This window comes from Spermophilus citellus, assembly GCF_964194105.1.
Source record: "Spermophilus citellus genome assembly, chromosome: 17".
Lineage (NCBI taxonomy): Eukaryota > Metazoa > Chordata > Mammalia > Rodentia > Sciuridae > Spermophilus > Spermophilus citellus.
This window is the reverse complement of record NC_138199.1, coordinates 63,032,534-63,060,290: the sequence shown is the minus strand read 5'-3', so window position 1 is coordinate 63,060,290 and position 27,757 is coordinate 63,032,534. Positions and strand designations below refer to the sequence as shown.

At 34.1% G+C, this 27,757-nt stretch overlaps 1 protein-coding gene across 1 annotated transcript in view; it reads right to left on the bottom strand.

The window, feature by feature from the left end:
* Positions 1-27,757, bottom strand: part of TANC2 (tetratricopeptide repeat, ankyrin repeat and coiled-coil containing 2) — a 477,945-nt gene that overhangs the window by 115,096 nt on the left and 335,092 nt on the right. Inside the window, exon 12 of the mRNA XM_081272685.1 lies at positions 4,098-4,379. Within this exon, the coding sequence (XP_081128811.1) occupies positions 4,098-4,379 (282 nt within the window). The remainder of the gene's footprint in view (positions 1-4,097; positions 4,380-27,757) is intronic.

Genomic DNA, 27,757 nt, shown 5'->3' with positions numbered 1-27,757 from the left:
AATTATAGTTCCATAAGATTACAATTTTTTAAAAAAATTCTATTTGTTCCTATAATGTAGAAAACATATTCTTAAGTACTACTAGAAATTAGAAGCCATATTTATAAATAAGACCATATTTCTAAAACAGGCACTAATTATTTGATGGCCAATAGTTATTGAAAAGAAGAAGGTAGTCTTCACTTAACTCCTTACCAGTAAGAGTGAATTTAGATTTCTTTCATCCAACTGGTAGATTCCTTGGTTACGAAATAAGTTCTTAATAATGGCAGGGTGGTGGGTATAGGAGATGACAGTGTATAAAAGTCTGAAGAAATACATGACATTTTGAATAGAGGCAAAGTTCAGTGATTATCTGTCACTGTTATTATTCATGGTGTTTATTTCCCCCCACTCTTCCCATTATTTTGATTTTAATTTTGTGTGTAATTATTATTCAAATATTCTGACTTCTAGCTGGTCCCTTTTGGAGATGCCCTTATTTTTTTTGTCTTTCAGAGTCTTATTTTCTATTTGATATTCAGAACACAGTAGAAATAAAAGTTAATAGGTGGTAGTTAGTATGCACATCAAAATGGCAAAACAGACTTATGAAATGAGCAGAGTAGGGAGAGTGGGGGTTACTTACCTAGCAGCTATTTGGGGGTTTAGTAGCTGTCAACAAATGTCAAATTCAAGTAACTATCATTGGGCCATTTTAGTGATAGGAAAATATAGTCTTGTATTAAAAGAACTTCTTTACTGCACTGAGAATAGCTGTAGTTAATGTTACAATATCTGAATTATACAACAGGTCTATTTTCACAAAATGTTTTTGTGTGTGTGTGTGTGTGTGTGTGTGTGTGTGTGTGTTGGGGGTATAGGTGATGGTGGCAGAGAATGATGGGAGAAGTGAGATTTGGGAAAGTAGGTGGAAAGAAGGATGACAGGGTAGTGCCTGCTTTGACAGCTTTTCTGTACTTTACCAGGGAAATGACAATGAGGGGGCAGGCTGAGGGACTGTCTGTAAAGAAAAGAAAGCCAGGCAATGAAGTATTATAAAAGAAAGAACAGATGACTTGGTGGGGGTGGGTGGGTTGGAGGGGAGTCAGAAGCACCATAGCTTTTCATTTATTTTCATTATTAGTACAATTACATCTCTGATACCAATGACCAAAGATTATGAAGGTCAGTGAGATACCAGATAAACCTATTCAAGTTTAATGTAAGTTAAACTCTGTAAAAAATTAGGCTAACCCTCTGACATCTTTCTTATTGATTAATGAAAAAATTCTGCTGCTGCAAGTAACCTTTTAAGTGCCAGCTCATTTAATAACAAATTTATGCTGAAAAATAGCTTGCATTATATCAGTTACTTATTCTTGATTCTTCTTTAAGGACTACTAGTCTGTTAAGATGGTAGTGGTAGAATGTAGTTTGACTAACAGATTACAAAAATGTAGTTTAATCAACAGATTACAAAAATAATTACTCTGTATAAGGCAATGCTATTTCTATGTAATTCTGATAGACATATTATCACATACTGTATCTCTCCTGACTATTCAAAAAAATTTTTTTTGGGGCTGGGGATGTGGCTCAAGTGGTAGCGTGCTCGCCTGGCATGCGTGCGGCCCGGGTTCGATCCTCAGCACCACATACCAACAAAGATGTTGTGTCCGCCGAGAACTAAAAAATAAATATTAAAAATTCTCTCTCTCTCTCTCTCTCTCTCTCCTCTCTCACTCTCTCTTTAAAAAAAATTTTTTTTTCTCAGTAATGGGGATTGAACTTAGGGCACTTTGCCACTGGGCTATCCTTCCAGCCCTTTTAATTTGAATTTTAAGAAAAGTTTTAAGAAATATTTTTAGTTGTAGATGGACACACTAACTTTATTTTATTTAGTTATTTTTTATGTGGTGCCAAGGATCGGGCCCAGTGCCTTACATGTGGCTAGGTAATTGCTCTACCACTGAGCCACAATTCCAGCCCTTCCTTTTAGATTTCGCTAAATTGGCTAGGCTGACCTTGAACCTGTAATCCTCCTTTCTCAGCCTTCCAAGTAGCTGGGATTACAGGTATGTACTGCCCTCTCAGCTTCAAGTTTTTAAAGTTCACTATCAGGCCAAATCTATAGTCTCAACAATGGGCATTTATCTCATGAATGCAGAATGTCCCAGTGTTCTGGAGATTTTCAGGAGATAAAAGGCAATGGATATTAGATAATAACTTAGTGAACTACCCTTAAAGAATCTCTGCTTTGGGGAGTACAAGGACTATTTTCAATTAACTCTTGCTCTTATTCCCAGTTACCTTTGCTTTCTGAGAAAGCAGCTATTCTTGCCCTTGGGATTTATCTATTGTCATGTATGATTCTACCACTCTGTTATCTACAACACTGATATACAGAGGAGTCAGAGACTATTAGCTATCTGGTTTTCTTTCTGACACACGAAAATAGCTTACCTCTTGGACAACTCAGATAAAAGGTAGTTTTGTGTGATAGACTTTAAGCACTTAAAGGAAAATAGTATAATAGTATGAAAATTTACTTTCAACCATGAAAATATTCTCAGAAGCAAAATTTTAACCATACTGCTTCATTTTGCAGATGAGAAAACTGAGATCTAAACAATTAAAGTGATTTTCTCAAGGTCACAAAGTACTGCGGTCAATTTGAATGCTGGGACACAAATCCTGGGTTTCTGACTCTCAGAGTAGTATGTTAGTCTAGCTTAGAAAAGTTTCATTTAGAATCTAAACATGACATTCCCCTTAAGATAAGAATTCTTTCATAACATTTCTTACCATACACTGGTAAAGAGGGTTATTTCTTTTTCAACTGATTTTTTTCATAGAAGTTAGTTTTCTTCTACAGGTTAGACATTCATAACTTTACCAGAGGCAATCTGTCTTTTTGATAAAAGAATACTAATTTCAGTAGGAAGCCAGGATATCTGAAGGGTATATAGTGGGTTCCTGACTTTAGACCCCATAACTGCTATGATCTCATACAAACCATTTCTAGAGGTTATCTCAAAGTGTGGTGGGCTAGATTACTGATTTGGACTAGTAGAGCCACAGCTTTCTTTTATGTTCTGACACAATTAAAAGAAACAAGGTAAATGGATGCTATACATATGTATATACAGAAAGAACATTTATATACATTCTTTTATTTTCTTTACTTGAGTGAGTTTCACCAATAAGGAGAAGCCACACAGAAAAATGAGTGAGAATGGCCTCTGAAACCAGAATTCTTAGTTTCACCATTTATTGGCGGTTAAAACCTGGGAGGTTTATTTAACCTCTCTGAGCCCCAGATTACTTCTTTGTGAAATGAAGACAACAGGAACAACCTCACTGAGTTTATAAAAGGATTGGATGAATTAATATTTGTAAAGCTCTTAGAGAATCTTTGGCATATAATACGTACCATATGAGTGTTTTAAAATAATCAAACAAGAGACTGGTGGTGATCATTAAAGTTGTGATAAAAGAAGCCAAATGAGAACTCATCATCTTTTCAAAGGAAGCAGAAAAAATCCTTCAAGAACACAATAAAGCTCAAGTCCAATCAGAGCACACTGACATCAACAGCAAAGAAATGAAGGCTGCGAACAGATTGTGCTGGCATGTAACAAGAAGAAATGGGCACAGGTTGAGGAAAATCTGACAGTGATGGATGCAAATGGCTCCACAGGCAAGTGCTGTAATCATTATCCAAAGGACAAAGCAGCCATACAGTCAGCAGGAAGAGTCATAAATTTATTCCATGAGAAAGATTTTCTCAGTCACTCACAGATGACTACTGGATGCACAGAGTATTATATTCTTTCTCTGAATTCTGAGTAATGATACTCACATGCAAGTCAAATTTTACAGATCAAAAAAATAAAAGGATAAATGGTGTGACTCTACTTTGTGTACAATCAGAGAAACAAAAAATTGTGCTCCATTTGTGTACTATGAATTAAAATGCATTCTGCTGTCATGTATAACTAATTAGAATATATAAATAAATTAAAAAAATAAAAGGATATATTGCCTGACACACACATATCAGAAAAAATTTCAGACCCAACTAAGTAGGGAATTCTTTAAAAAGGAATACATACGTTTGGGGGAGGCATGTGGGCTATCTGAGGCGATCTGTCTCATCCGTGTACCATGGCAGCTGAGGGCCACCAGCCTAGAGATGATGGCAGTTTTGCCAAATCCAATGTTTCCCACAATCACCACTCCTTGGTTCACGCTGGCATTTGAACTTTGAAGTTGAGCATCTATTTCATGGAAAACCCAATCCCGGCCAACGAACACCGACTCTGTAGTGATACTGGGTACTTCAAAGAGCAGTGGCTTCAGGGAGATATCTGGAGGCCTGTATGGTGCAAAGCGAACTAAAAGGAAGGACAAGAGAACAGAGAATTAGGTGGAACTGTCAACATTTAGGAAATGGAGGTGGGGGGAAGTGGTGTGTTTTAGTAGATTATTAGGGTTACAGTATGATGGCATTCTGGGCTTATTCTGAGACTAATTAAATTCTGAATTTTTACAGAGTCTTACATAGAAAAGCAATGCAGGTGTGCTAGAGCTATCTGATTACACTAGACAGCAGAAGGCAAACTGACAAAACAATAATGAGTTACTCCCAACAATCAGAAAATCAGGGCAATATTCAAAATGATTAAACATGGGGATGACCCATGTATTAGCAATCAATAAGCTTGCAAAGGTAGTGAAAAAGGGTTCTAAGGGCCTCCAGCTATGCTTGAGGATAACCTTTTAATTACTGGATTGTAGGGAGTCAGGGATGTAGTACATGGGGTGAAGCAGGCTGTAATGGGCCATCCAGAGAGCCTAAGGCTCTTTATGAACCAGTAAGGATGTATTTCATATTTAACCCAATATAGCTGTACTAATATGTATCAGATGAAAATCAGTTGTGTAGAAAGCAGTGCAAATTAAATAGGATTATTGATTTCTTTAAAAACAGCAATGAGAACAGTAATTCCTTTAAATTAATGATGGTATTTTGCTTTTTAATATAATGGGTATATTATTAGGGGAAGCAAAGCCCCTAAAAATTCTGATGGTTTAAAAGATCTTAAACATGTTAAGCAGCCATGGAAGTAGAAACTGAAGTTTCACCCAGTGTCACTGCATCTGTACTGCCTGCATTCATGCCAATTAAAAAAATGACTTTTGCCTTATACACATGTCTTGGGGAGGATCCCTTTGACTTTTTCAAGATTTCTTTCCTGCGCTTATGTAATTATGGATATACTAAGGGAAAAACATAAACTAGACTTTAACAGTTCTCTAAAACTATATCACAGATGTGTCTTGGTTTCAAATATCAACCTTCTAATTATGTTGATGATAAAAGGAAGTCTTGCCAGGCCATCTCTATATGGACTACTGCCCTCCTAACTGTTCCCAGAGTAGTTCTTTGATACGCCATTTTCACTGTCTGAATCTATACATTTCCTTTCTGTACCATTAACTTTAGCATAATGCCTTTACATATCGTAGGTGCTCAATAAATGCTTATGGAAAGTATTAGTTAAAAAGAAGGTATTAAGCCAGGTGAGGAAATTGCATGCCTATAAATCCCAGCTACTTGGGAGGCTAAGGACTGCAAGCTTGAGGCAAGCCTTAGCAACTTAGCAAGGCCCTAAGCAATTTAAAGAGACCCTGTCTCAAAAAAAAAAAAAAATTACAAAAAGTAGGTATTACACTCTAACTCTTTTTTTTTTTTTTTTGTATTTTGGAGCACAAGAAAGGTCAGGGGAGGGAAAGGGATGGGAACAGGAGAAAGGGAAATCATAAAAGCAAAAATGAGAACTATTTATACTGCTTACATTATTTTAAAACATATTTAAACCATTTGCACACCATAAAATGGGATCTAGAGCTGACAGTTTATTGGAGAAGACATGACTAGACATATTCTCATTTAAACTCTCTGAGCTGGTTAGACACCATTAGGCAATAATCCCATGCATGTAATCTCAGCCACTTGGGAGGCTGAGGCAAGAGGATCACCTGGGCAACTGGGACCCTGTCTCCAAATGAAACAAAATAAATAATAAATAAAATAAAATAAAATAAAATTTAACCCAATAAAATAAAACTCAAATAAAACAAAATACCTGTCTAAAAGTCATTAGAATGATAACTGAGCATTTAAGTAAAGTTAAAAACTCCAAAACTAGTACAAATATTAAAAAAAAAAAACCTTAAGTCTGACAAACATCTTCCTGTATCAATTTTAAAACAGCCAAACTTTTCATTTAAAAAGTAGGGGAGGCTATAAAGATGTAACTATTTGGTCATTTATAATTTACTTAAAAATTTAAATTTAAAATTTAAAACTCTTAAAATTCAAAACTAAGTTGTTGGGGTATAGCTCAGTGATAGAGTGCTTGCCTAGCATGCAGTAAAACCTGATTTTGGTCGCTAGTACTGCAAAACAAACCAACCATAAATACAATTACAGAATTCAGTGAAAAATTAGGTTTTAATTTGCTAACGAATGTTTTAAAATAAATTCTGTATCTAGAGCTGGGTGTGGTGACACATGCCTATAATTGTAACTACGAGAAGGCTGAGGTAGGAGGATTACAACTTAATGAGACACTGTCTCAAAAATAAAATAATAAGGGCTAGGGATGTAACACAGTGGTAGGGCACTTGCCTAGCATGCATGAGGCACTGGGTTCAATCCCTAATACTGCAAAACAATAATAAAAAAAAAAATCCCAGTGTCTTATAGCCAAGACTCAATTTTACTTTTCTTTTTATTTTTTTAATATTTATTCTTTAGTTGTAGTTGGACACAGTATCTTTTTAAATTTATTTTTATGTGGTGCTGGGGATAGAACCCAGGGCCTTGCCCATGCCAGGCGAGTGCTCTACTGCTGAGCCACAACCCCAGCCCCTATTTTACTTTTCTTAAACATTATTTTCAGTTAAAATACACATTCCACCAAATTCCCCCTTTTAAAGTACATGATTCAGTGATTTTCAGTATATGAATTCATAAACTTGTGCAGCTACTACTATTATCCAAACTCTAAACATTTTCATCATTCCCCCAAAGAAATCCTATATTTTTAGCTGTCACTTTCTACTGCCCCATCTGTCTAGCCCTTAGCAACCAGCAAACTACTATCTTTTCTTCAGATTGTCTATTCTGAACATTTCATTTAAACGAAATCATGAAATATGTGCCTTTTGTGTTGACTTCCTTCTCTTAGCATAATGTTTTGGAGGTTCATCTGTGTCATAAATAAATGTCATAAAGCACTTCATTTTTTTTATTGCCAAAAATTCTATTATATGGATATACCATATTTTGCTTATCCTTTTATTAATGGAGGAACACTGGGTTGCTTTCACTTTTTTGGCTATTATGAATAATGGTGTTATGAACATTCATGAACAAGATTTTTGTATGTTTTCAAGTCTCTGAGCTGTATTCCTAGGAGAGGGACTTCTGGTTCTTACAGAAACAGTTTACTCGAGGAACTGCTTGTTTCCTTTATTTTATTATTAGTTTTAAAATAAGTAAAATATATGTTCATTATAGAAAACTTAGTAATAATAAACAAAATAATATCTGTTCTCCCACTAGCCAGACAGAAACACTATTAACATATTCTTTGAATTTTGTCTGGATCACATAAGCTTATTTTTTAAAGAAATGGAATCATACTATACATACTGTTTCCTAATCTGCTCTTTCCAGTGAGCAATGTAAAGTGAAAATATTTTTTCCTTTAAAAACATAAAGAAAGGGGCTGGGGATGTGGCTCAAGCAGTATCGCGCTCGCCTGGCATGCGCAGGCCACTGGGTTCGATCCTCAGCACCCCATAAAGTTTTCCACCGAAAACTAAAAAAATAAATATTAAAAAATTCTCTCTCTCTTTAAAAAACATAAACACACATTAATAAGTATAGAATTTCCATTATATGACTAAATCATAATTAACATAGCCAATATCTCATTGTTGGATATTGAGATTATTTTGGTTTTCTATTGTTACAATCATAGCCTACAATGAAATGGCCTGTGTCCAGAATTGTTTCTAAGCATGTTAACTTGCATAATAGTTCTATTTAATGAATATTACTATTTCCATTTTATAGATGAGGAAACTGAGGTACAAAAATATTAGTTTGTCTAAAGTTTTTCATAGTTTGAATCTATTCTTTTTGGTTTCAGGGATTGAATCCAGGGCACTTGACCACTGAGCCACATCTCCAGTCATTTTTATTTTTTTAAATTTTGAGATAGGGTCTTGCTAAGTAACTGATGGCCTTGCTAGGTTGCTGAGGCTGGCCTGGAACTTTCAATCTTCCTGCCTCAGTATTCCTAGTTGCTGGGATTATAGGTGTGCGCCACTACACTAGGCAGCAGTCTGAATCCTATCATGCTCTAGTTTCTCTCATGATAAGTGACATTATAAGCAGCAATATGATAAATATCACTGTATATTCACCTTGGCACAGGTACCTTATAATTTTCTTGAAACAAAATGCCTGAAGCAACATTTCTGGGTCAATGGGTTGTGTTTCTGACCTATCTTCTTGTCAAATTGCTCTCCAGAAGGATTTTATGTGAGAATGATCACATTCCTCTCACTCTCACCATAATCACTGGAGAGTATTATTAATATTTATTTATACAGTAGAAATGGCATCTCACTGTTTTTGGTATTTTTAACATCTTTATTGGCTATTAGCAATCTCTGTGAATTGTGTGCTCATGCCTTGTGCTCATATTTCTATTGGGATGAATGCCTACTTTTGTTTTGTAGATTTGTAAGAATATTCAGACATTAATCCTTTGTCATATTTATTTAATCAAATAACATAGTTTTTAAAATAAATACTTTTTTGCATTTTAGTTTTCTTTTTTTTTCTTTTAACTTTTACAAGTTAAAAAAGTGGTCAAAATTGTCAGTCTTTTTCTTTATGGTTTCTTTCTACCTTTAATATTATTCTTTGAAAGGATCCTAATCCAAAAATATAAAAATATTGATTTTTTTCTAGTGCTTTCATTTGGGAGTATGGTACACAGTAGGGACCTAACTATTTTTTTCCATCCAAATGGTTAAGAAATTGTCCCACTGATAGAAATTATCACTAATTTGAAATGCTTACTTTATCTTATTTATTGTAGGTCTGTTTCAGTTACCTAGTTTGTCCTACTTAATCTATAAGTCTTCTGTGCCAGTGTGACACTAATTTAATTATGTGTTAAGTGACTGCCAAGTCTTCCATCAGAGTTTTTAAAAATATTGCTTCAAAAACAATGTCCACATGAGGGGGAAGGGAAGAAAAAAAAAGAGAGAGAAAGAGATAAGTGTCACAGTAGAATGGGTAGAGAATAGTGATGGGAAGAGAGGGGAGGGGAGGGGGGGATAGGCAGGGCAGCAGAATACAACTGACACTAGGATTGTTGTATGTATACACACGGATGTATAACCAATGTGATCCTGCAATTTGTACAGGTGGAAAAATGAGAATTCATACCCTATTTGAATCAAATGTATGATATGTCAAGATCATTGTATTGTCTTGAGCAACTAATAAAAAAAAAGAATTCACATAACAGAAAAAAAAAACAATGTCCAGAACTAGTTTGAAGTTTATCATAAGGAATTTCATCCATTTCATTTATTCATTTCCTGGTGATTAACCAGAAATACTCCACTGAAAAGTTTTATTCAAAATTTCTTAAATTAGATTTCTTAAAATAATCATAACATTCCTTTATAAACCAGAGATAGATATCACTTCATTTTAGCAGATACACATTATACATTTGAAAATAACAATTATGTTTTTTTTTCTTTTTTTTGTGGTGCTGGGAATTGAAACTAGGGCCTTGTGCATGCGAGGCCAGCACTCTAACAACTGAGCTATATCCCCCACCCACAATTATGTTTTAATGTTGTATTTTTTAAACTCAGATTCTTACAACATAGAAAACAAACATTTAAAAATATTTACCTTTATGTATGATATGTCAAGGCATTGTACTGTCATGTGTAACTAATTAAAACAAATTAAAAAAATCTACCTTTGAAATAAACTAATAAATAAAAACTATATATACCATTTGAGAAAACATGTTTTTCTGGTGTATGATATTACTCAAAACCATCTTTTGGAAAAATGAATTTTCTCAATTGTTATTGATGGCATTGTAAATCTGTAAAACTTTTAGGGAAATAAATAGTAAATGCCACTTTGACCTTAAAATTCTGTATGCTTCTAGGAATTTATTCTAAGAAAATGATTCAAAATGTTCACTGTTGTATGTGTGGTGTTAATGAGGATGATATATGATATATAACTATGATAGACCTACTATATAAACATTAATGCAAAATAATAAAATCTTTGCAGATTTGCAGGAAATATTCATGATATAAAATTTAGTAAAACAATATAAAGCAGTATATTATCATTACAACTCACATTTGTGCAGATGAACGTCAATATGCAAAACAAAAGTAGTGAAGAGATGACAAGATGAATGATACCTTTAGTTTTAATTTTTTAAAAGGAATTTTCAGTATAAATTTTAGCTATATTAAAAAATGAAAACATAAATTGTTATTTTACTCACAAAAGAAGATAATATTTCATTAAAATCACTTAGTTTTCTTTCATGGAATGACTATACTGCCAAATCCATCAACTAGTTAAATTGCATCAGTTAACTGAAAAAAATGCATAATTTATTTATTTCAGTTACTTTTCTCTCACAATTATTTCATTCAATTTTTTTAGAAGTAAAAAAAATGTATCTAACTTAAAATGTTAACTATTTTAAACTATAGACTGAGAATACCAAATCCAAAAATCTGAAATGCTCCAAATTTGAAATACTTCTGGTCCTAAGGATTCAGGACAAGATATATTGATTAAAATTATGAAAAATACAAATATATAAAATCAGCTATTTCTATTGGGACAGAATGAATACCAGACTGAGTAGTAGTTTGAAGACTACTCACTGCAAAAGTCCTGGAAAATTCAATGAAGGTATGAACTAGGGAGAGACAACAGAAGAATATATAAAATCTGTCAAAAATTAAATGTAAAAATGTAATGCTTTCTACCCTGTTGAGTCATATTTCCTTTCCAGAGGCTTTTGCTTTAAGGTTACCTTAAACTCTAATTTGAAATAAATGTTTGAAAATGTCCAGAATTTTATCCTGAATTTCATTATAAAAATGAAATCTCTATCCCAGTTATATCAAAAGTCCAATAAGATGTGATCAGCTGTGAATTATTTTTTTGTTCATTGTAGTAGTGTTTAATGATTCCATTGAATCAGGAAACTTCTCTTTCAGGCTGGAGAATTCTTCCTCTTTTCTGTAATAATATCACAACTTTGAATCTTCTTTACTCTTCCTTTCTGAACTTTTTAGCAGCCAACTCTTTGCTATTTGTATAAATAACTATGTATATTTTTTCTTTCTCCTGTCTTTATTATACTTTCTGTGAGTTGGGAAGTCTCTGGTATGTTTCCTTTAAAATGCAAACTGATGAGGTGAAGTAATGGTAGAAAGCATTACATTTTTTATTAACTTTTTCATTGTGAGGAAAAAAAAAGCACAAATTAAAGAGACCAGTAAGAGTGCACAATAAGTTTACAAATGTTAAGAATGTTATGAAAAGTCATCTACAAATTACATAAGACCACAAAAGAGCCAAAAAATACTAAAAGTGCAACCAGTCAATGGATTGGAAAGAGCAGAATGAATGTTCATGTAATATACTGAAGTAGAAACAGTCCTTGCCATCTTAAAATGGGTAATGTTTGACAAATTGGAAGGGAAAAGCCTGGTTTTCAAAAAAATAAACTGTCTGTTAATTTCCTTATTTGCAAAATGGGAGGTAAAGGGGTAGTTCATACGATTACTAGAGAATTACAAGAATTAAATGAACTAACACATGTAAAATATTTATAAAAATATATGACATATGGTAAGCAAAAAAAAAAAAATTAAATGTAGTAAGATAGGAAGAAGAATTAAAACTTTTCCAGCTTCAAGTCTGAGGGATTATGGAGCTGAGGAGAACCAAAATGTCAATGTATCAGAGAGATTTACTGTTTGACAGAAATAGCTTTCATACTTTCTGTTATGTAAAGGTTCCGCCCAACCCCACCAATATAAACTAGAGACAAAGTCTTAACATCTGGGAGGAACAAATTAAAACTTGGATACATGAAGATATGTTTAAATTTCAATTTCAATTAAGGCCAACAAAATGGTCCACTGAGTTAATCTCTACTGAAATCAAAAAACTATACCAATACTCTTCTGATTATGTAGCAGTTCTATATTCATCCAAGCCCTGAATTCCTACATTTGTTTCCTGTATGCTATGCAGGCCATTGATGAATAATATGTGTAATATGTGTAGAAAGGGTTGTGAATGTCCTGCACAAGTTGGCTGATAATTATTTTCATATAACTTATTAAGGGCATAGAAACTTATATGTGTTGATATAAGCATTTGTTCACATAGGAAAGCGAATGGGCTAAGAAGAGTGAAGAACTCACAAGGCAAGGATTATCAAAGCAGGGACAGTAAAAAGAGACCTTTTCACTATTAGTAGCCCTGTCTGAGACTCGAATGACTAGTGCTGACAAAAATGACCAGGTTACTTCCTACATAAAATGCTCTGGTTATTCCTTACTGTATTTAGAATAAAATCAAAACTCCCTCCCACTGTCCTCAGTCTCAGGATGACCTAGAACCTTTATCCATACCACTGCAGGTATCTCACATCACTTCCCCCTCATTCAATATCCCAACTACTCCGGTCCTTCAGTTTCTCAATAGTTTCTTTCCTACCTAATGTTTTGACTGTTTGAGATGGTCTGTTCTTGGCAGACTCCTTTATATTCTTTAGGTGTAGACGTAAATGCTATTTTTTTTAGAAAGCTTACTTGGATAAACTTTTAGTTTGCTTTTCTATCCCCATCATTTTTTTTAAAAAGAGGGCTTATTTGCTTCTATCAGAGAATTTATCGAAAAATACCTATAGGCTGGGAATGGTACATGACTATAATCCCAACTACTCAGCAGGACTTTAACTTCAAGGTCAGCCTGGGCACTTGGAGGGAAATTGTCTAAAAAACCAAACCAACCAACCAACCAAACAAACAAAACCCTCCAAAAAACCTGAATATAGCTACATGGTAAAGCACTTGCCTAATATGCTCCAGGGTATGGGTTCAATCCTCAGTACTGCAAAAGTAAATAAATAAAAATGATTTTATTTTCTTATATCACAATTGGACACAATATTTTATTCTTTATTCTTTGCTTTCTTGTTTATTCTTATCTCCTTAATTAGAATTGCAAGCTCTCTGTTGGTAGCAACTCTTATTATAACAAAAGTTATCAATATATCATATAGTCTGCAGCTAGGTGTAAATGTGGATACCAGTAATCCAAGTGACTCAGGAGGCTAAAAAGCAGGAAGATAATAAATTTGAGGCCAGCCCCAGCAGTTTAGTAAGGCCCTAAGCAACTTAATGAGACTCTGTCTCAAAAATTAAAAAGGGCTGGGTGTATAAGCTCAATGGTAGAGAATCCCTGGTTCAAACCCTAGTACTATAATATAAACAAACAAAAACTCTAAAACATATAATCTATGTTAAATAGCAAAGCACCAATAAGTACATTTTTTATACCTTTATTTTGTCTATTTTTATGTGGTGCTGAGGATCGAAGCCAGTGCCTCACACATGTGAGGCAAGCGCTCTGTCACTGAGCCACAACCTCAGCCCAATAAATACTTTTTAAATGAACACATATTGAAGAAATGAATCAAAAGAGTTTTATTAAATAAATTTTTATATAGTAGGAGAGGGGATAAATGAAGTTGTCACTGAATCACAGCCCAAGTCTTCAGAATACAAAGTGTAAGTTCTTGTTATTTAACTAAGAATCACACTTGTCCTAGCCATCTCAAAAAATCTTGTGGATTTTTCCTTTCAAAGATCTCTCTTATAGGTCACTTCTGATTACTTCCAACTGTTACCACCTAACTCAGGCTTTCTCTGTTACTCTTCTGATTTCCTACCAGCTTCTCTAACTTCACTTCCTAACTCAGCAACCCCATATTGCATATTCTATCATACCAAATTTTTATTGCTATGAATGCATCATGTCATTCCCTTCTTCCAAAATCGCCAATGACCCAGTTTTCTGCCACATCAAATCAAAGCTCTTCTCCAGATTCTGAAGGCTCTCTGTAATATAACTTAATTCTTTTTTTCAAAGAGAGAGAGAAAAAAATTTTAACATTTATTTTTCAGTTTTCAGTGGACACAACATCTTTATTTTATTTTATGTGGTGCTGACGATCGAACCCAGCGCCCCATGCATGCCAGGCGAGTGCATTACCACTTGGAGCCACATCCCCAGCCCAATAACTCAATTCTTATCATCTCTACTCCTCACAGTTCACTATGAAATGCCATGTGAGGGAGTTTCTTTAGCATAAAACAATTTCTTTAGCATATCTTGACAAAATGTGCTCCATTCTGTTTCTTTGCCTTAGTGCAAGTTGCCCTTTTTACCCAAAATGCCCATTTTCTTCTATTTAAACCTTATCCACATTAATTATGATCCAGATTTTAATCTTAATATAAGTGTGTCCTCAATTTACTTCCCATATTGTTTATATAATTTAGTGCTAAAATATATGCTGATTTTTACTGTTAACATTTTACTAAGTTTTTACTTTTTTTTATGGTGTTCGGAATTGTACCCAGGGCCTGACACATGCCAGGCAAGTGCCCTACCACTGAGCTACACCCCCAGCCTTTATTAATGCTTAAAAAATTTTATTGGAAATTATAATTATACACAGTAGTGGAATTCACTATGACATATTCATACATGGTAATAACATAATTTGATCAATTTCATTCCCTAGTACCTCCCCTTGTCCTCTCCACCGCCTTCCCTCTGATTCTTTTGTTCTACTATACTGTCTCCTATTTTCATAAGATGCCTTCCCCCATGTTTTCTCTTTAGTTTCCACATATCAGAGAAAAAACAGCATACTCAAATTTTTGAGTCTTGCTTATTTTGCGTAACATGATGTTCTCCAGTTCCATCAATTTTCCTACAAATGACATAATTTTATTCTTCATGACTGAATACAACTTCATTGTATGTATATGCCACATTTTGTTTAGCCACTCATCTTTTGACAGACATCTAGGCTGATTTCATGACTTGGCCATTGTGATTTTTGCTGCTATGAACATGGATATGCATGTATTGCTATAGTAGGATGACTTTAATTCTTCAGGATAAATTACTGAGGAGTGGTATAACCAGGTCATATGGTGGTTCCATCAAAGTAACAGTGACATTTTCTACAGGACCAGAAAAAATAGTTCTAAAATTCATGTGGAAGAATAAAAGATACAGAATAGCCAAAGCAATTCTGGGCAAAAGGAACAATGCTAGAGGGATAATAATACCCAATTTCAAATTATAATACAGAGCTTTGCTAACAAAATCTGTATGGGTGTAAAAACATAAGAGTAGACCAGAAAAACAGAAGATACAGAGACAAATTCACAGAGATAAAGTCTTTTGTTCCTTGACAAAGGCATTAAAAACAACACCGAAGAAAAGACAGCCTTTTTAACAACTGGTGTTGGTAAAAGTGAATGTCCATATATAGAATATAAAAAAACAAATCCTTACAATTCACCCTGGACAAAAGTCAACTCAAAGTGGATCAAAGACCTGGGAATTAGATCAGAAAATTTGCAACTGCTAGAAGAAAATATCAGTGTACCATATAGGCACTTGCTCAGTAGGACTCCTAAAGCTCATGAAATAATACCAAGAATTAATAAATGGGATGACATAAAATTTAAAAGCCTATGTCTGCATAGTAAAGGAAATAAAAACAAAGAGAGAGCCTACAGAATGGGAGAAAATCTTTGCCAGCTACTCTTTTGACAGATGATTAATATCCAGAATATATTGGAAAAAAAACAAAAGGCTTGGGCTGGTGCTGTAGCTCAGTGGCAGAGCATTTACCTAGCATGTGTGAGGCACTGGATTCTATCATCAGCACCATATAAAAAAAATAAAGGCATGCTATCCACATACAACTATTAAAAAAAAACCATAAGGCTAAAACACACACACACAAATAATTCATTTAATAATTGGTAATGAACTAAACAGGCACTTCTCAAAAGAAGAAATAAAAATAGTCAACAAATATAGGGGGAAAACCACAATGAGATTTCATCTCACTTCAATTAGAATACCTAAAATTAGAACTTTCAAAAAACACAAACACTAGAAATCAGTTTATATTAGAAAACACTAGAACTCAGATTACATCTTGCAGCTAATGCAATGGCAGCTAAAAAGGATTCAGCTTCCTTTTTGCTGAGGTTCTTAAAATGGAGACATTTCTTTTCAGGATTTTGATTTCAGAATCTCCCATATATGAGGATGTTTATGTGACACAAATATTGTATTGCCTGTTTGTCCTTAGTTCTGACTCAAATTAGCCAAAATTGTTGGGGGAGTCTGTATGCTGAGTTCCATCACCTCCATGACCGGCAGTAACTACTGGGGGAACTCGTGTTTCAGAGAAGAATTCACCCTCGAATGGCTTTGCTATAGTGTAACTGGAGACAGGAGTGTAATTCTGGCAGGACTGCTCGCCAACAGCCCTCTCACCTGTACACCTGTAGATTGACCTGGATTGCACTACACCCCTCATTCAGAGAACCTCAGTCTATGTGCTGGGGGTAGGTGTGTGGATACATCAGCCTATCCTCCAGAGGGTAATTGCATGAGTGTTACAGTAGGATGTGGGGTCACTGTTTCCACCTGACCCTGATGTGTCCCACTCCGATCACTTGTTGGCCATCCTACTTGTCATATGCTCCCGAGTATATTTTCATCTCAGATTGCAAATTTGCTGGACAGCAGTGCCTATTTTTCTTAAACTCACTGGAAGAACTTCTTTTGGGTTATTGAAGGGGACCTTTCACTCCCCCAGTTGAGCCACTGTGCACTCAGTATTGCTGTAGTCTATTCCTTTTATAAATCTCTCTCCACTACAGAAACCAATATTTCTGATTTTCACTTGGTCACTAGCTCTCTGAGTTACCTACTGGCATTTCCCCACAGTTTTCCTACCTCAATTTGATGCCATGGAACTGTTTTGATTTAACTTTAGAGAGCAGCTATGGTGCGTTCCTCTACTCTGCCATTTTTCCTACGTTAACATTTTAAATCTTGTTTTTCCAAATATATTGCAAGTTCTCTGAAGGGAAAGATAACGTCTAGAACTGTTTTAAATAAAGACTAGGGGTGAAAGAGAAGGGAAAGAAGAAAAAACTTATCGTTGAGTACATTCTATGTTTTTGGCATGGCATAGATTTTTACATACATTCACAAATTTTTGTTTTTATTGAGGTACAATTCATACAACACAAAATTAACCATTTAAAAGTACACAATTTAATGACATCTAGTACATTCACTATGTTGTGTAACCATCACTGTTATCTAGTTCCAAAATACTTTTGCCACCCCAAAAGAAAACCCTGTAGTACTAAATTTTCATTTCCCATTTTCCCCTCCTTGAGTCTCTGGCAAACAGTCTGCCCTTTGACTTTCTGGATTTATCTATTTGAATATTTCAGATATTATATGTGATTATTTGTGTCTGGCTTCTATCTTTTCTTCTATAATCCCAGGTTCATCCATATTGTAGTTATATCAATACTTAATTTCTTTTTATGGTTGAATAACATAAATTGTACTTACATACCACAATGTTTATCCATTCATCTACTCAAGGACATTTGGGTTGTTTATCTTTTGGCTGGTGTGAACAATGTTGTGATGAACATTTATATACATGAATTTGAGCACCTGTTTTCAATTCTTTTGGGTTTATACTTAGGAACAGAATTATTTGTTCAGATACCAATTCTATGTTTACTTTTGAAGAACCACTAAACTTCCTTCCACAGTTGCTGTATTATTTTATATTCCCAACAGCAATATGCAAGTATTCCTATTTCTCCACACCCTCATCACCATTTATTAGTTTGTTTTTATTTTAGTCATACTAGTGGATGTGAAATGGTATTTCATTTCATTGAATATCTTTTCACATGCTATTTGGTTATCTGCATATCTTCTTTGAAGAAATGTTAATTTGAGCCCCTTGTTCTTTTTTTTATTGTTGAATTGTAGGAGCTCTTTATATATATTGGATACAAAATCCTTATCAGATATATCGTTTGCAAATATTTTACTTATTCTGTAGGTTGTATTTTCACTTTCTTGATAATGTCCCTTGTTACTTTTCTAAAAGTTTTAAATTTTGATGAAGTCCAATTTATCTATTTCTTGTTGTTCATGCTTTTGATGTCACAGCTAAAAATTCAATGCCCAATCTAAGGGTATAAGGATTTAACCTTATTCTTTTTAGAAAAAGGGTCTTATTGTTTTAGATCTTATATTTTCATTTTGAGTTAATAAATCTGGTGTGCAATAGGGCTCAACTTCATTCTTTTTGCATGTAAACATCCAGTTGTTTAATCATTTTTGAAGAGATTGTTTTTACCCCACTGAATAGACTTGGCACCCCTGCTGAGAAGCTGTTCATCACAGATTATGGATTTATTTCTGATCTCTCAATTCAATTATTTAAGAAAAATATTTTATTTACTTATTTATTGCAGCACTGGGGATTGAACCTTCAATTATACTATATTATACATATTATATATGTGTATTCCTATGCCAATATTATGCTGTTTTGATTATTGTAGCATTATGGTAAGTTTTGAAATTGGAAAGCATGAGTCTTGCTGTTTTGTTTTTTTTCAAATTGTTTTAGTTTTCATAGCCCCTTGCACTTTTATATGAATTTGAGAATGACTTTTTTTCATTTTTTCCAAAATGGTTGCTGGCATTTTGATAGGAATTGTGTAAAATCTGTAGATTACTTTGAATTTGTAGTTCTGACATCTTATTAATCTTTAACATAGATAGTATATAGAAATACAATTGACTTTTTTGGGATGATGTACTCTGTAACTTTGCTGAGTTTGTTTTGTTAGCTTTAGTGTGTGTTTTTTTGTAGATTCTTTCTGATGCTTTCATTTTCTCATCTTCTTCTGGGACTCCCATTTTGCATATTTTGGTAAACTAGATGATAGTCTACATGTCTTCTAGGGTCTATTCATTTTTTTAAAGTTTTTTCTGGGGATTGAATTGAGGGGTACTCTGCCACTGAGCTTCATTCCCAGCCCTTTTTATTTTTGAGACAAGGTCTCAAGAAATTGCTATGCTGACCTCAAACTTGCAATTCTCCTACCTCAGTCTCTCGAATTGCTAGGATTACAGGCATGTGCCACTGTGCCTGACTGAAAAAAAATTTTTCTTTAGCATGTTAAGACTAATCTCAATTGTCTATCTTCAAGTTTCCTGATTATTTCTTCTGCTGCTCAAATCTGTTTTTGAACTCCTCCTCTGAATTTTTCATTTTGGCTACTGCACTTTTTGTCTTCAGAATTTCTATTTGTTTCCATTTTACAATTCCTCTCTTTATTGATACACTCTATTTGTTCATACATCATTCTGGTATGCTTCAGGGTTTTTTTCTGGTCCATGGTTTCCTTTAGCTGTTAGTGCATATTTAATTCAGATGATTTAAAGTCTTTGGTAAGTCTGATGTCTTTCTTCAGGAATGATTTTTGTCAGTTTACTATTTCCAGTACATTGGTCATACTTTCATTTCTTTCCATGCCTTTTAAGTTTCTGTTGACAACTTCATTTTGAATATTATCATGTGGCAACAGTGGATATCAAATTTTGCCTTCTTCTCAGGAGTTTGCTGTAGTTGCTTGTTTTGTTACTGCAGTTATTTCTTTATTCAGTAACTTTTCCAAAGGTTTTTTTGTTTTGTTTTGTTTTTTGAAAGAGTTGTGCTGTTTTTCAAACTGATTTAAAATTCCTGGGCTCAAGTGATCCTTCTGCCTTAGCCTCCCAACTAGGTGGGACTTCAGGAGCATCACCATGCCTGGCTCTCCCAGCTTTTTTTTTGGTGTGTCTGTGTGTGTGTTTGTTTACAGTTATTGTCTATTTCTGCCCCAAACATTCATTCAGGGGAAAGAGATTTTGTTCTTTTTTTTCTTAGTTATATATGACAGTAAAATGTATTTCGACATATTATACATACATAGAGTGTAACTTCCCATTGTGTGGTTTTACATAATGTGGAGCTATACTAGTCACGTATTCATATATGAACATAGGAAAGTTATGTCCTTTTCATTCTACTGTCTTTCCTATTTCCCTCCCTCTCCCTCCCCTTTATTCCCCTTTGCTTAATCCAATGAATTTCTATTTTTCTCTCCCTGTCCACATTGTGTGTTAGCATCTGCATATCAGAGAGAACAATTTGCCTTTGATTTTTTGAGATTGGGTTATTTCACTTATCACTATAGTCTCCAATCCCATCCATTTACCTGCAAATACCATAATTTCATTCTTCTTTGTGGCTGAGTAATATTTCATTATGTATATATACCATATTTTCTTTATCCATCATCTGTTGAAGGGCACCTTGGTTTCCTAACTTCAGCATGCTCACTAAAGTCTCAGTTCTATTATCTTGGCAGTCTGCTAGAGATTTCATCTAATGCTGATATTTAGTAATCTCTTCATTAAACATTCCCTGTTGCTTTAAGTTTTGCTATCTCAATGCTTTGCTTTCCAGAGCTCTAAAAAGTTGATTCAATCTGTGTTTGTTAGTTTAGTGGTTAGTTCAGTGAAGGTACTGACTCTTGGAGCTCTTGATCATATTTTGTGCTATCACTTGAGTATGGGATGGCCAGTCACTCAGAGGGTCTTCGGCATTGAGAGTATTTGGTGGATGAGCAGATACACAGATGTAGGGAGCTCTTGCTGAGCTGTCTCAAAACACTCACTGAGCAATCTAAGAACTTCCCAGGAATACAGAGAAAACAGAAAAATCAGCTGCCATGAACCATGAAAAGCTGTTTGTCACAGATTATGGAGGTGAAAAGGAAGGGCCAATAATCCTCACCCAAGCTTGCTCCAAGTGTGGGCTCTTTTCACCAGAGGAAATGTGGCCCCTCACAAAATTCTGTCATCATTTTTATTGAATCTATTTAGGCCTATAGAGAACTAAGATCATATAGCTGATTGTAGAATTAGAATCAAAACCTAGTTCTGACACCAAAATCCAAGACTTTTCTATTCTATTTTATCTGCACTATAGAATGTGACTATTAAATCTGAAAGTGACAGAAGTTATCCCAGTGATAACTAGATTTGATTAGGCTTAGCAGATTGGCAAAGCTAGATACTTCCCCCTTACTTCTCTTTGTACTTTCTTATAGAAATTCCACGTTTGGAATGACATTTTCCAAGAGAAGAACTATTAGGAGACTTGAGCTGCTTCCTAAACAGACTTTTCTTCTCAGGTCCAAGATTACATTTTGTTTCAAAGAAGGCTTTCATGAATATGACTGCCAATTTATAATATGGAGTATCAAAATTCAGTATTTAAAAAATTATAATAACATTTTCATATCGACATGTCTTATCATATTTTATCCTACTGAGAAAGCTCTGATATTTAAAGAAGTTATTTAAAAATTTTTCTAAAAATGTAATCAATTCACAAAAGAGAAGAACACAGACAAAATTAGCTCAGTACCATATGGTAAAACAACTGCAGACACTAAGAACAGTGCAGAAGCAGTTTCTGCATCTATGAACCTAAGCTTCTGTCAGATCAATAGAATAAAGGACATACTTTTTCATGTACCCAACTATAAATTTAGGGCATAGGAACAAAAAAGGATTGTTGGTCTGCACTGTAGGGCATGAAGGTAATGGATATTCTGTCAGGTTCACACTGCTAAAGAAATGGTTCTTTTGACTATCAGCTGGTTTGCAAGAGATTTTCTATGGCAGAAACCACTGAAATAATCAAAAGAGAAGATACTATTGTAATTACAGTGGAGCTAAGAGAAAAAGATGAACTAATCTACACCATTTAGTTATACAATGTGGCTTTCTTAACCCTGGCACCCAAATTATGGCAGTCGCAGGGTTGCAACAGAGCAGGAAGATAATCCCACCCCACCTTCTCAAAATATCCCAATAAAGTTTACGGATATCTCCAATTTACTATGATATGCACAAAAAATGATGGGTAGATAGAGATAGGTAGAAGAATATATATATAAACACAAAATAGTAAAATGTCAATGATAAAATCAAGGTGGTTAGCATATAAATATTTATTATAAAATGCCTTCAACTTTTTGTATATGTGAAAAATTTTCCTAATAAAATATAGGGAGGAAAAAATCCAATAGGGCATACAAATAACACAAACTTTGGAAAACAGTTTCTTTAAGGGATTTAAGAACCACCCAGACTTCAGTGTGTGCATCTCTTTAATGTAAATTTTGCTTGTGGCAACATATGAATTCTTTCTAGGAAATATAATCTGTGATATCAACATTAATTATAATTATATATACAAGTTCATAGAGAAAACTTACCTTTCTTAAAAACTAAACCTTTAAAAATGTACTAAGGATGATAGACCAATCTGCCTAAATGTAAATGTAAACAGTTGCAAAGGGCCAAATGGGAAAAAGGAAGTGGGTGGTAAAAGAGGTCTAACTGGATTTTGGCTAAAGCATATTTACTCATGAAAACAACCATGAATCATTTTAAAAGAAGTTAGTCACAGGACTAACCTCATTTCTAAACAACTCTATAGTATTTCCAACAACTCACAGGACTTGCAGAAGACAGGGTGTGTATAACATAGCCAAGGTCCAGTGCAAATAAAAGCACAGTTGTATTTGCTTTCATTCTTTTATAATGACCACAAAGACCAGCCTGAAAACACCTCTGTTCCTCAGAGAAAAAATTTCAGACTCATTCTTAGAGTTCATACCACATATGCTATTCTCTACACAAAATAAGAAAAACACATGTGCTTCAGACAAAAGTTGATCTAACATTAGCACCAAACATAAGGCAAAAAAGAATTTATTTGCTCTTAAGAAATATTTAATCAAGGTAGGGGCTCATTTGTCTACTGAGTTTCTAGAAGGGTTGATCCTTTCAATTACAAGAGTAAGTTTTTTGTTTATTCTCAGGATTCGTACTAATGGAGACAGCAACCCAGAAAATGAGCTTTTGAAGAATGAAAACCAATTTGAATCAGATCCTAAAAAACAGTCTAAAGATAATGGTCTGAAAAATGCTTACTCTAGATAATGTCTTCAGTTTGTATCCTGTTTCTCTCACTTACTAGCTGTGTGACCTATGTTAGTGGTATATCAGTTTCTTCATCTTTAAAGTAGGATTAAGAATAATGCTATAAGGATTTAATGAGTTAATATTTTGTAACATGCTTCGGATAGCATCTGGCTGTTAGCTGCTATTACTAGTCATATCATCAAGCCAAGAGACACCCAGTGTAATTACAATCACCTCACCCTGCCCCCATGGACTGAAAACAAAAAGGGTACTGAGAAAATATTGGCTCTTTTTGAGTCTTCTTCCAATTGATGTCCTGCCTTATCTCCCTTCTTTCTTTCACCAGCCAACTTTTTTAAAGAGCCATATTGCAACCTTTACATTCATAGTAATAACTCACAGCCTAGCTTCCATCCATATTACTCTATTAAAATAAATTTGACTCAAGTCCCTTCAGGTCAGTGATTTATTTATCAGTCTTTATGCTTTTTAATCACTCTTTAGTATTCCACACTGTTAACTAATCCCTACTTTTGGAAATATTTTCCCTTCTTGGGAGAATATTCATGCTGGGCTTATCATGACAATTCCTTCTAGTTCTATTCTTGTCTTTGCCTCCTACTATATCTAAATTGAGACTTCCTTTTAGTTTATCCCTAAAATACTAGGTTCTATATTTTGTTTTTTTTTTTCTTCTCAATCTCAATCTGAAAGGAATAGACTAATGGCTTTCCCAACTATCCGAGACGTGATGGTTTCCAAGTTTGTATTCTATTCCAGACCTCATTTCTAAACTCCTCTATAGTATTTCCAACAATTCACAGAATCATCTACTCGAACAGCCAATATAAATCTCAAACTTAAAACATTTAAATAGAGTTATCTCACTCACCTTGACCTATTTGTTCTCTTCCTTTTGTTATCACAATTAACAAAATATTACAGATTGTCTGGTCTTCCCAGAGAAAAGATTGGGACTTTCCAGGATTTCTTCTTTAATCATTACAACTGATTTGTCATATGCTGTCAATTACTCTTGAAGACTATCTCTTGGATATCATCTTTTTTCTTTTTTCCCATTGCATTGCTTTATATAGTACTGTAACTTTGGAGGACCTGCTGGATCATTCTAAGTCTCAGTTTTGTCATCCATTTAATACGGTTAAATAATAAAATTTAGGTTTTCAGCATCTTTTGCTTTTACTACATACTTGATCAGGCTTTTAGTAATAACCTTGAATCTCTCATATCCCTTCTGTGTATAACCACCAAATACATGTATTTGACACAATCATATCAAACTTTAAACTTCTGCCTTCGTATCTTATCAACTCATCTCACCACAGTCATTCAACTTAGTAACTTTACAGTTTTTTGTCATAGGATATGTATCTTTAGTAATGTTTAATAAGTAAATTCATTAAAGAAAAAAGTTAATATAGATTTTCCATTCTCAACTGCAGGGAAATATATACAGACTTGGTTTTGGTAAGGACAGGAAGACTTAGAGAAAGACAGTTTATAGAATGCACAACCAGGTCTTTGAAAGTCAGCACTCTGTACTATGACAATAAAAGGAAATGGATCATTTGTTTGCAAACTTTCAGGGATACATTTCTGTTTAAAAGCTAGTGTCACAAACAAGAAGCCTTTAAATAACAAGCCAAGGAAGGAAAACTGTTATTTTCCATCTCTTTGCACACCACAGGCAAAGTCTGGATGCTGCCCAAGGCACTCAATGAATAGTATTTCCTACAGGAAGCTGAGGGGAGGGGGAAAATGTGCCTTACAGTCAATATCCAGAGAAGAAAATAAGGATATTCTTTTAAAGACTGTTTTTTCTTCCTTTTAGAAAAGTTACTGAGAAGGCTGGGTTCACATCTATTTAATAGCTAATGTTTTGATAAAGCCACATGTGAGGTTTATGCAAATAATGAGACTGTTTAATTCTTCTTATAGGTACTATATGCTTTTTAGATAAAAAATTCTAAGGCTGTTGCTTTTTTTTAAAATGGTGTATTATAATTATACATAATAGTGGGATTTGTTGTTACATATTCATTCAAGCACATACCATAATTTGGTTAATTTTATTCTCTAGACCTTCCCTTTTCCCTCCCCGTCCTCCTGCTTCTCCTTCAATTTTCATGAGACTCTGCTCTCTGTTCCTTTTCTGTTTCTTGCTTCTACATCAGAGAAAACATAACAACCCTTGACTTTATGAATCTGGCTTATTTTGCTGAACATGATACTCTCCATTTCCATCCATTTTTCTACAAATAATACAATTTCATTTTTCTTTATTGGGAAATAAAGTTCCATTATGAATATGTACTACCTTTTCTTTGCCTATTCATTTGTTGATGGATCCTTAAGTTGTTTTTATAACTTGGCCATTATGATTTGCACTGCTATAAACATGGGTATGCAGGTATAGCTATAGTATGCTGATTCTAATTCTCTTAGATAAATACCAAAAGAAAAATTCTTTTGGATATTTACCAATGAGTGGTATAACTGAGGTCATATGGTAGTTCCATTCTTAGTCTTTTTCTTTTTTCAGTACTCAGGGTAGAACCCATGGGTGCTTTATTATTGAACTACAGCCCTTTTCATTGTTTGAGACAGAGTCTTAATAAGTTGCCCAGGTTGGCCTTGAACTTGCAATCCTTCTGCCTTAGCCTCCCCTAATCACTGGGATGATTATAAGTATGCATCACCATACCTGGCTCATTTCTAATCTTTTGAGGAACCTCTATATTGATTACCATAGTGAATGTACTAATTTACATAGTGGATGTACTAATGGTGTATAAGCAAATAAGTTAAGTGTTCCTTTTTCCCTGCATTTTTGTTAGCATTTTTTATTATTTGTATTCTTGATGACTATCATTCTAAATGAAGTGAGTTAAAAATCTCAGTGTGATTTCAATTTTCATTTCCCTAAATACATTGCTAAAGATATTGAACATTTTTTTTTGTATGTATTGGTTTACATATAAGATACCCCTGAAAGCTCTTGTATGAGGCAATGCAGGAATATTCAGAAGTGAAATGATTAGATTATGAGAGCTGTAACTTTATCAGTAGATTAATCCATGTGATATATTAATAATTTGAATGCATTAAATGGTCATAACTATAGGTGGATAGGGTGTAGCTGGAGGAAGCAGGCCACTGGAGGTGTGCCCTTGGGGACTGTATTATTCCTGCTTCCTCTCTCCCCCCCCCCCCCACTTCCTGGCTGTCATGTCCTGAGCTGCTTTTCTCTGCCATGCTCTTTTACCATGATGTTCTGCCTCACCTTGGGTGAAAAGCTATGGAGTCAGTCAACCATGGCTGAACCTCTAAAACTGTGAGCTAAAATGAATATTTCCTATTTTAATTTGTTCTTGTCAGGTCTTTTGGTCACAATGACATAAAAGCTGACTAAAGCACTATATTTATTGGCCATTTGTATGTTTTCTTTTGAGAAGTGTCTGTTTAGATCTTTTGCCTATTTATTAAGTAATTAGTTTTTCATGATGTTAATTTTTTTGTGTTCTTTATATATTTTGGATATTAATACTCTATCAAAAGAGTAGTTGGCAAAGATTTTTTTCCATTCTGTAGACTCTCTCTTCATACTCTTAATTATTTCCTCTTATCTGCAGAAGCATTTAATTTTATGCCATTTCACTTATTAATTACCAAGATGATTACTTTCTAATGAGAGATGGGCTTATGCTTTGGTCCACTTCATCTATAATTTCTGTTTTAAAAATTTGAAATGAAGGGACCAAGGCAGAAGGAGAGAAGGGGAGATTAGGGAGGAGTAGATACAATCAAAGCATGTTATATACATGTATAAAAATGTCATATGGAATCTTATTTTGTACAATAATACACAAATAATTATAATAAAAAATGTGACATACATTTCCACTTCTAGTCAAGATATAGTTACTAGGATTAGATTAATTCTCGCACACAAAATAATAAAATCGTATACTCTCTCTCTATATAATATATATACACACACATACATATGTATGAAACAATGACAATCATCGTGATTTTTAAGATACTAGCCATAAGACAAAGAAAAATGGTGCTTCCTAAGACATGAAAAACTCATAAAACAAATGCTATGATTGTCCACTTACTTCCTTGAGAGAGATTTAGACCACAGTGTAAAGAGGGAGACTTCTAGTTTCTAGATCCACATGTAAGTGGCCACTTCACCCTAACAAGCAAACAGCTGAATAGACTGATGACCAATAACTTTCCCAAGATCCATAAGATTTAAGGGAAAATTGATGTTCCTTAAACTAAGAGAGACACAGGCAAACATTAGAAGTCATGGGTTATGAAGTAGAGACTAATGAAAGAAAAAGTAGAATACTTGCCTAGGTTTGACCCTCAGTACTA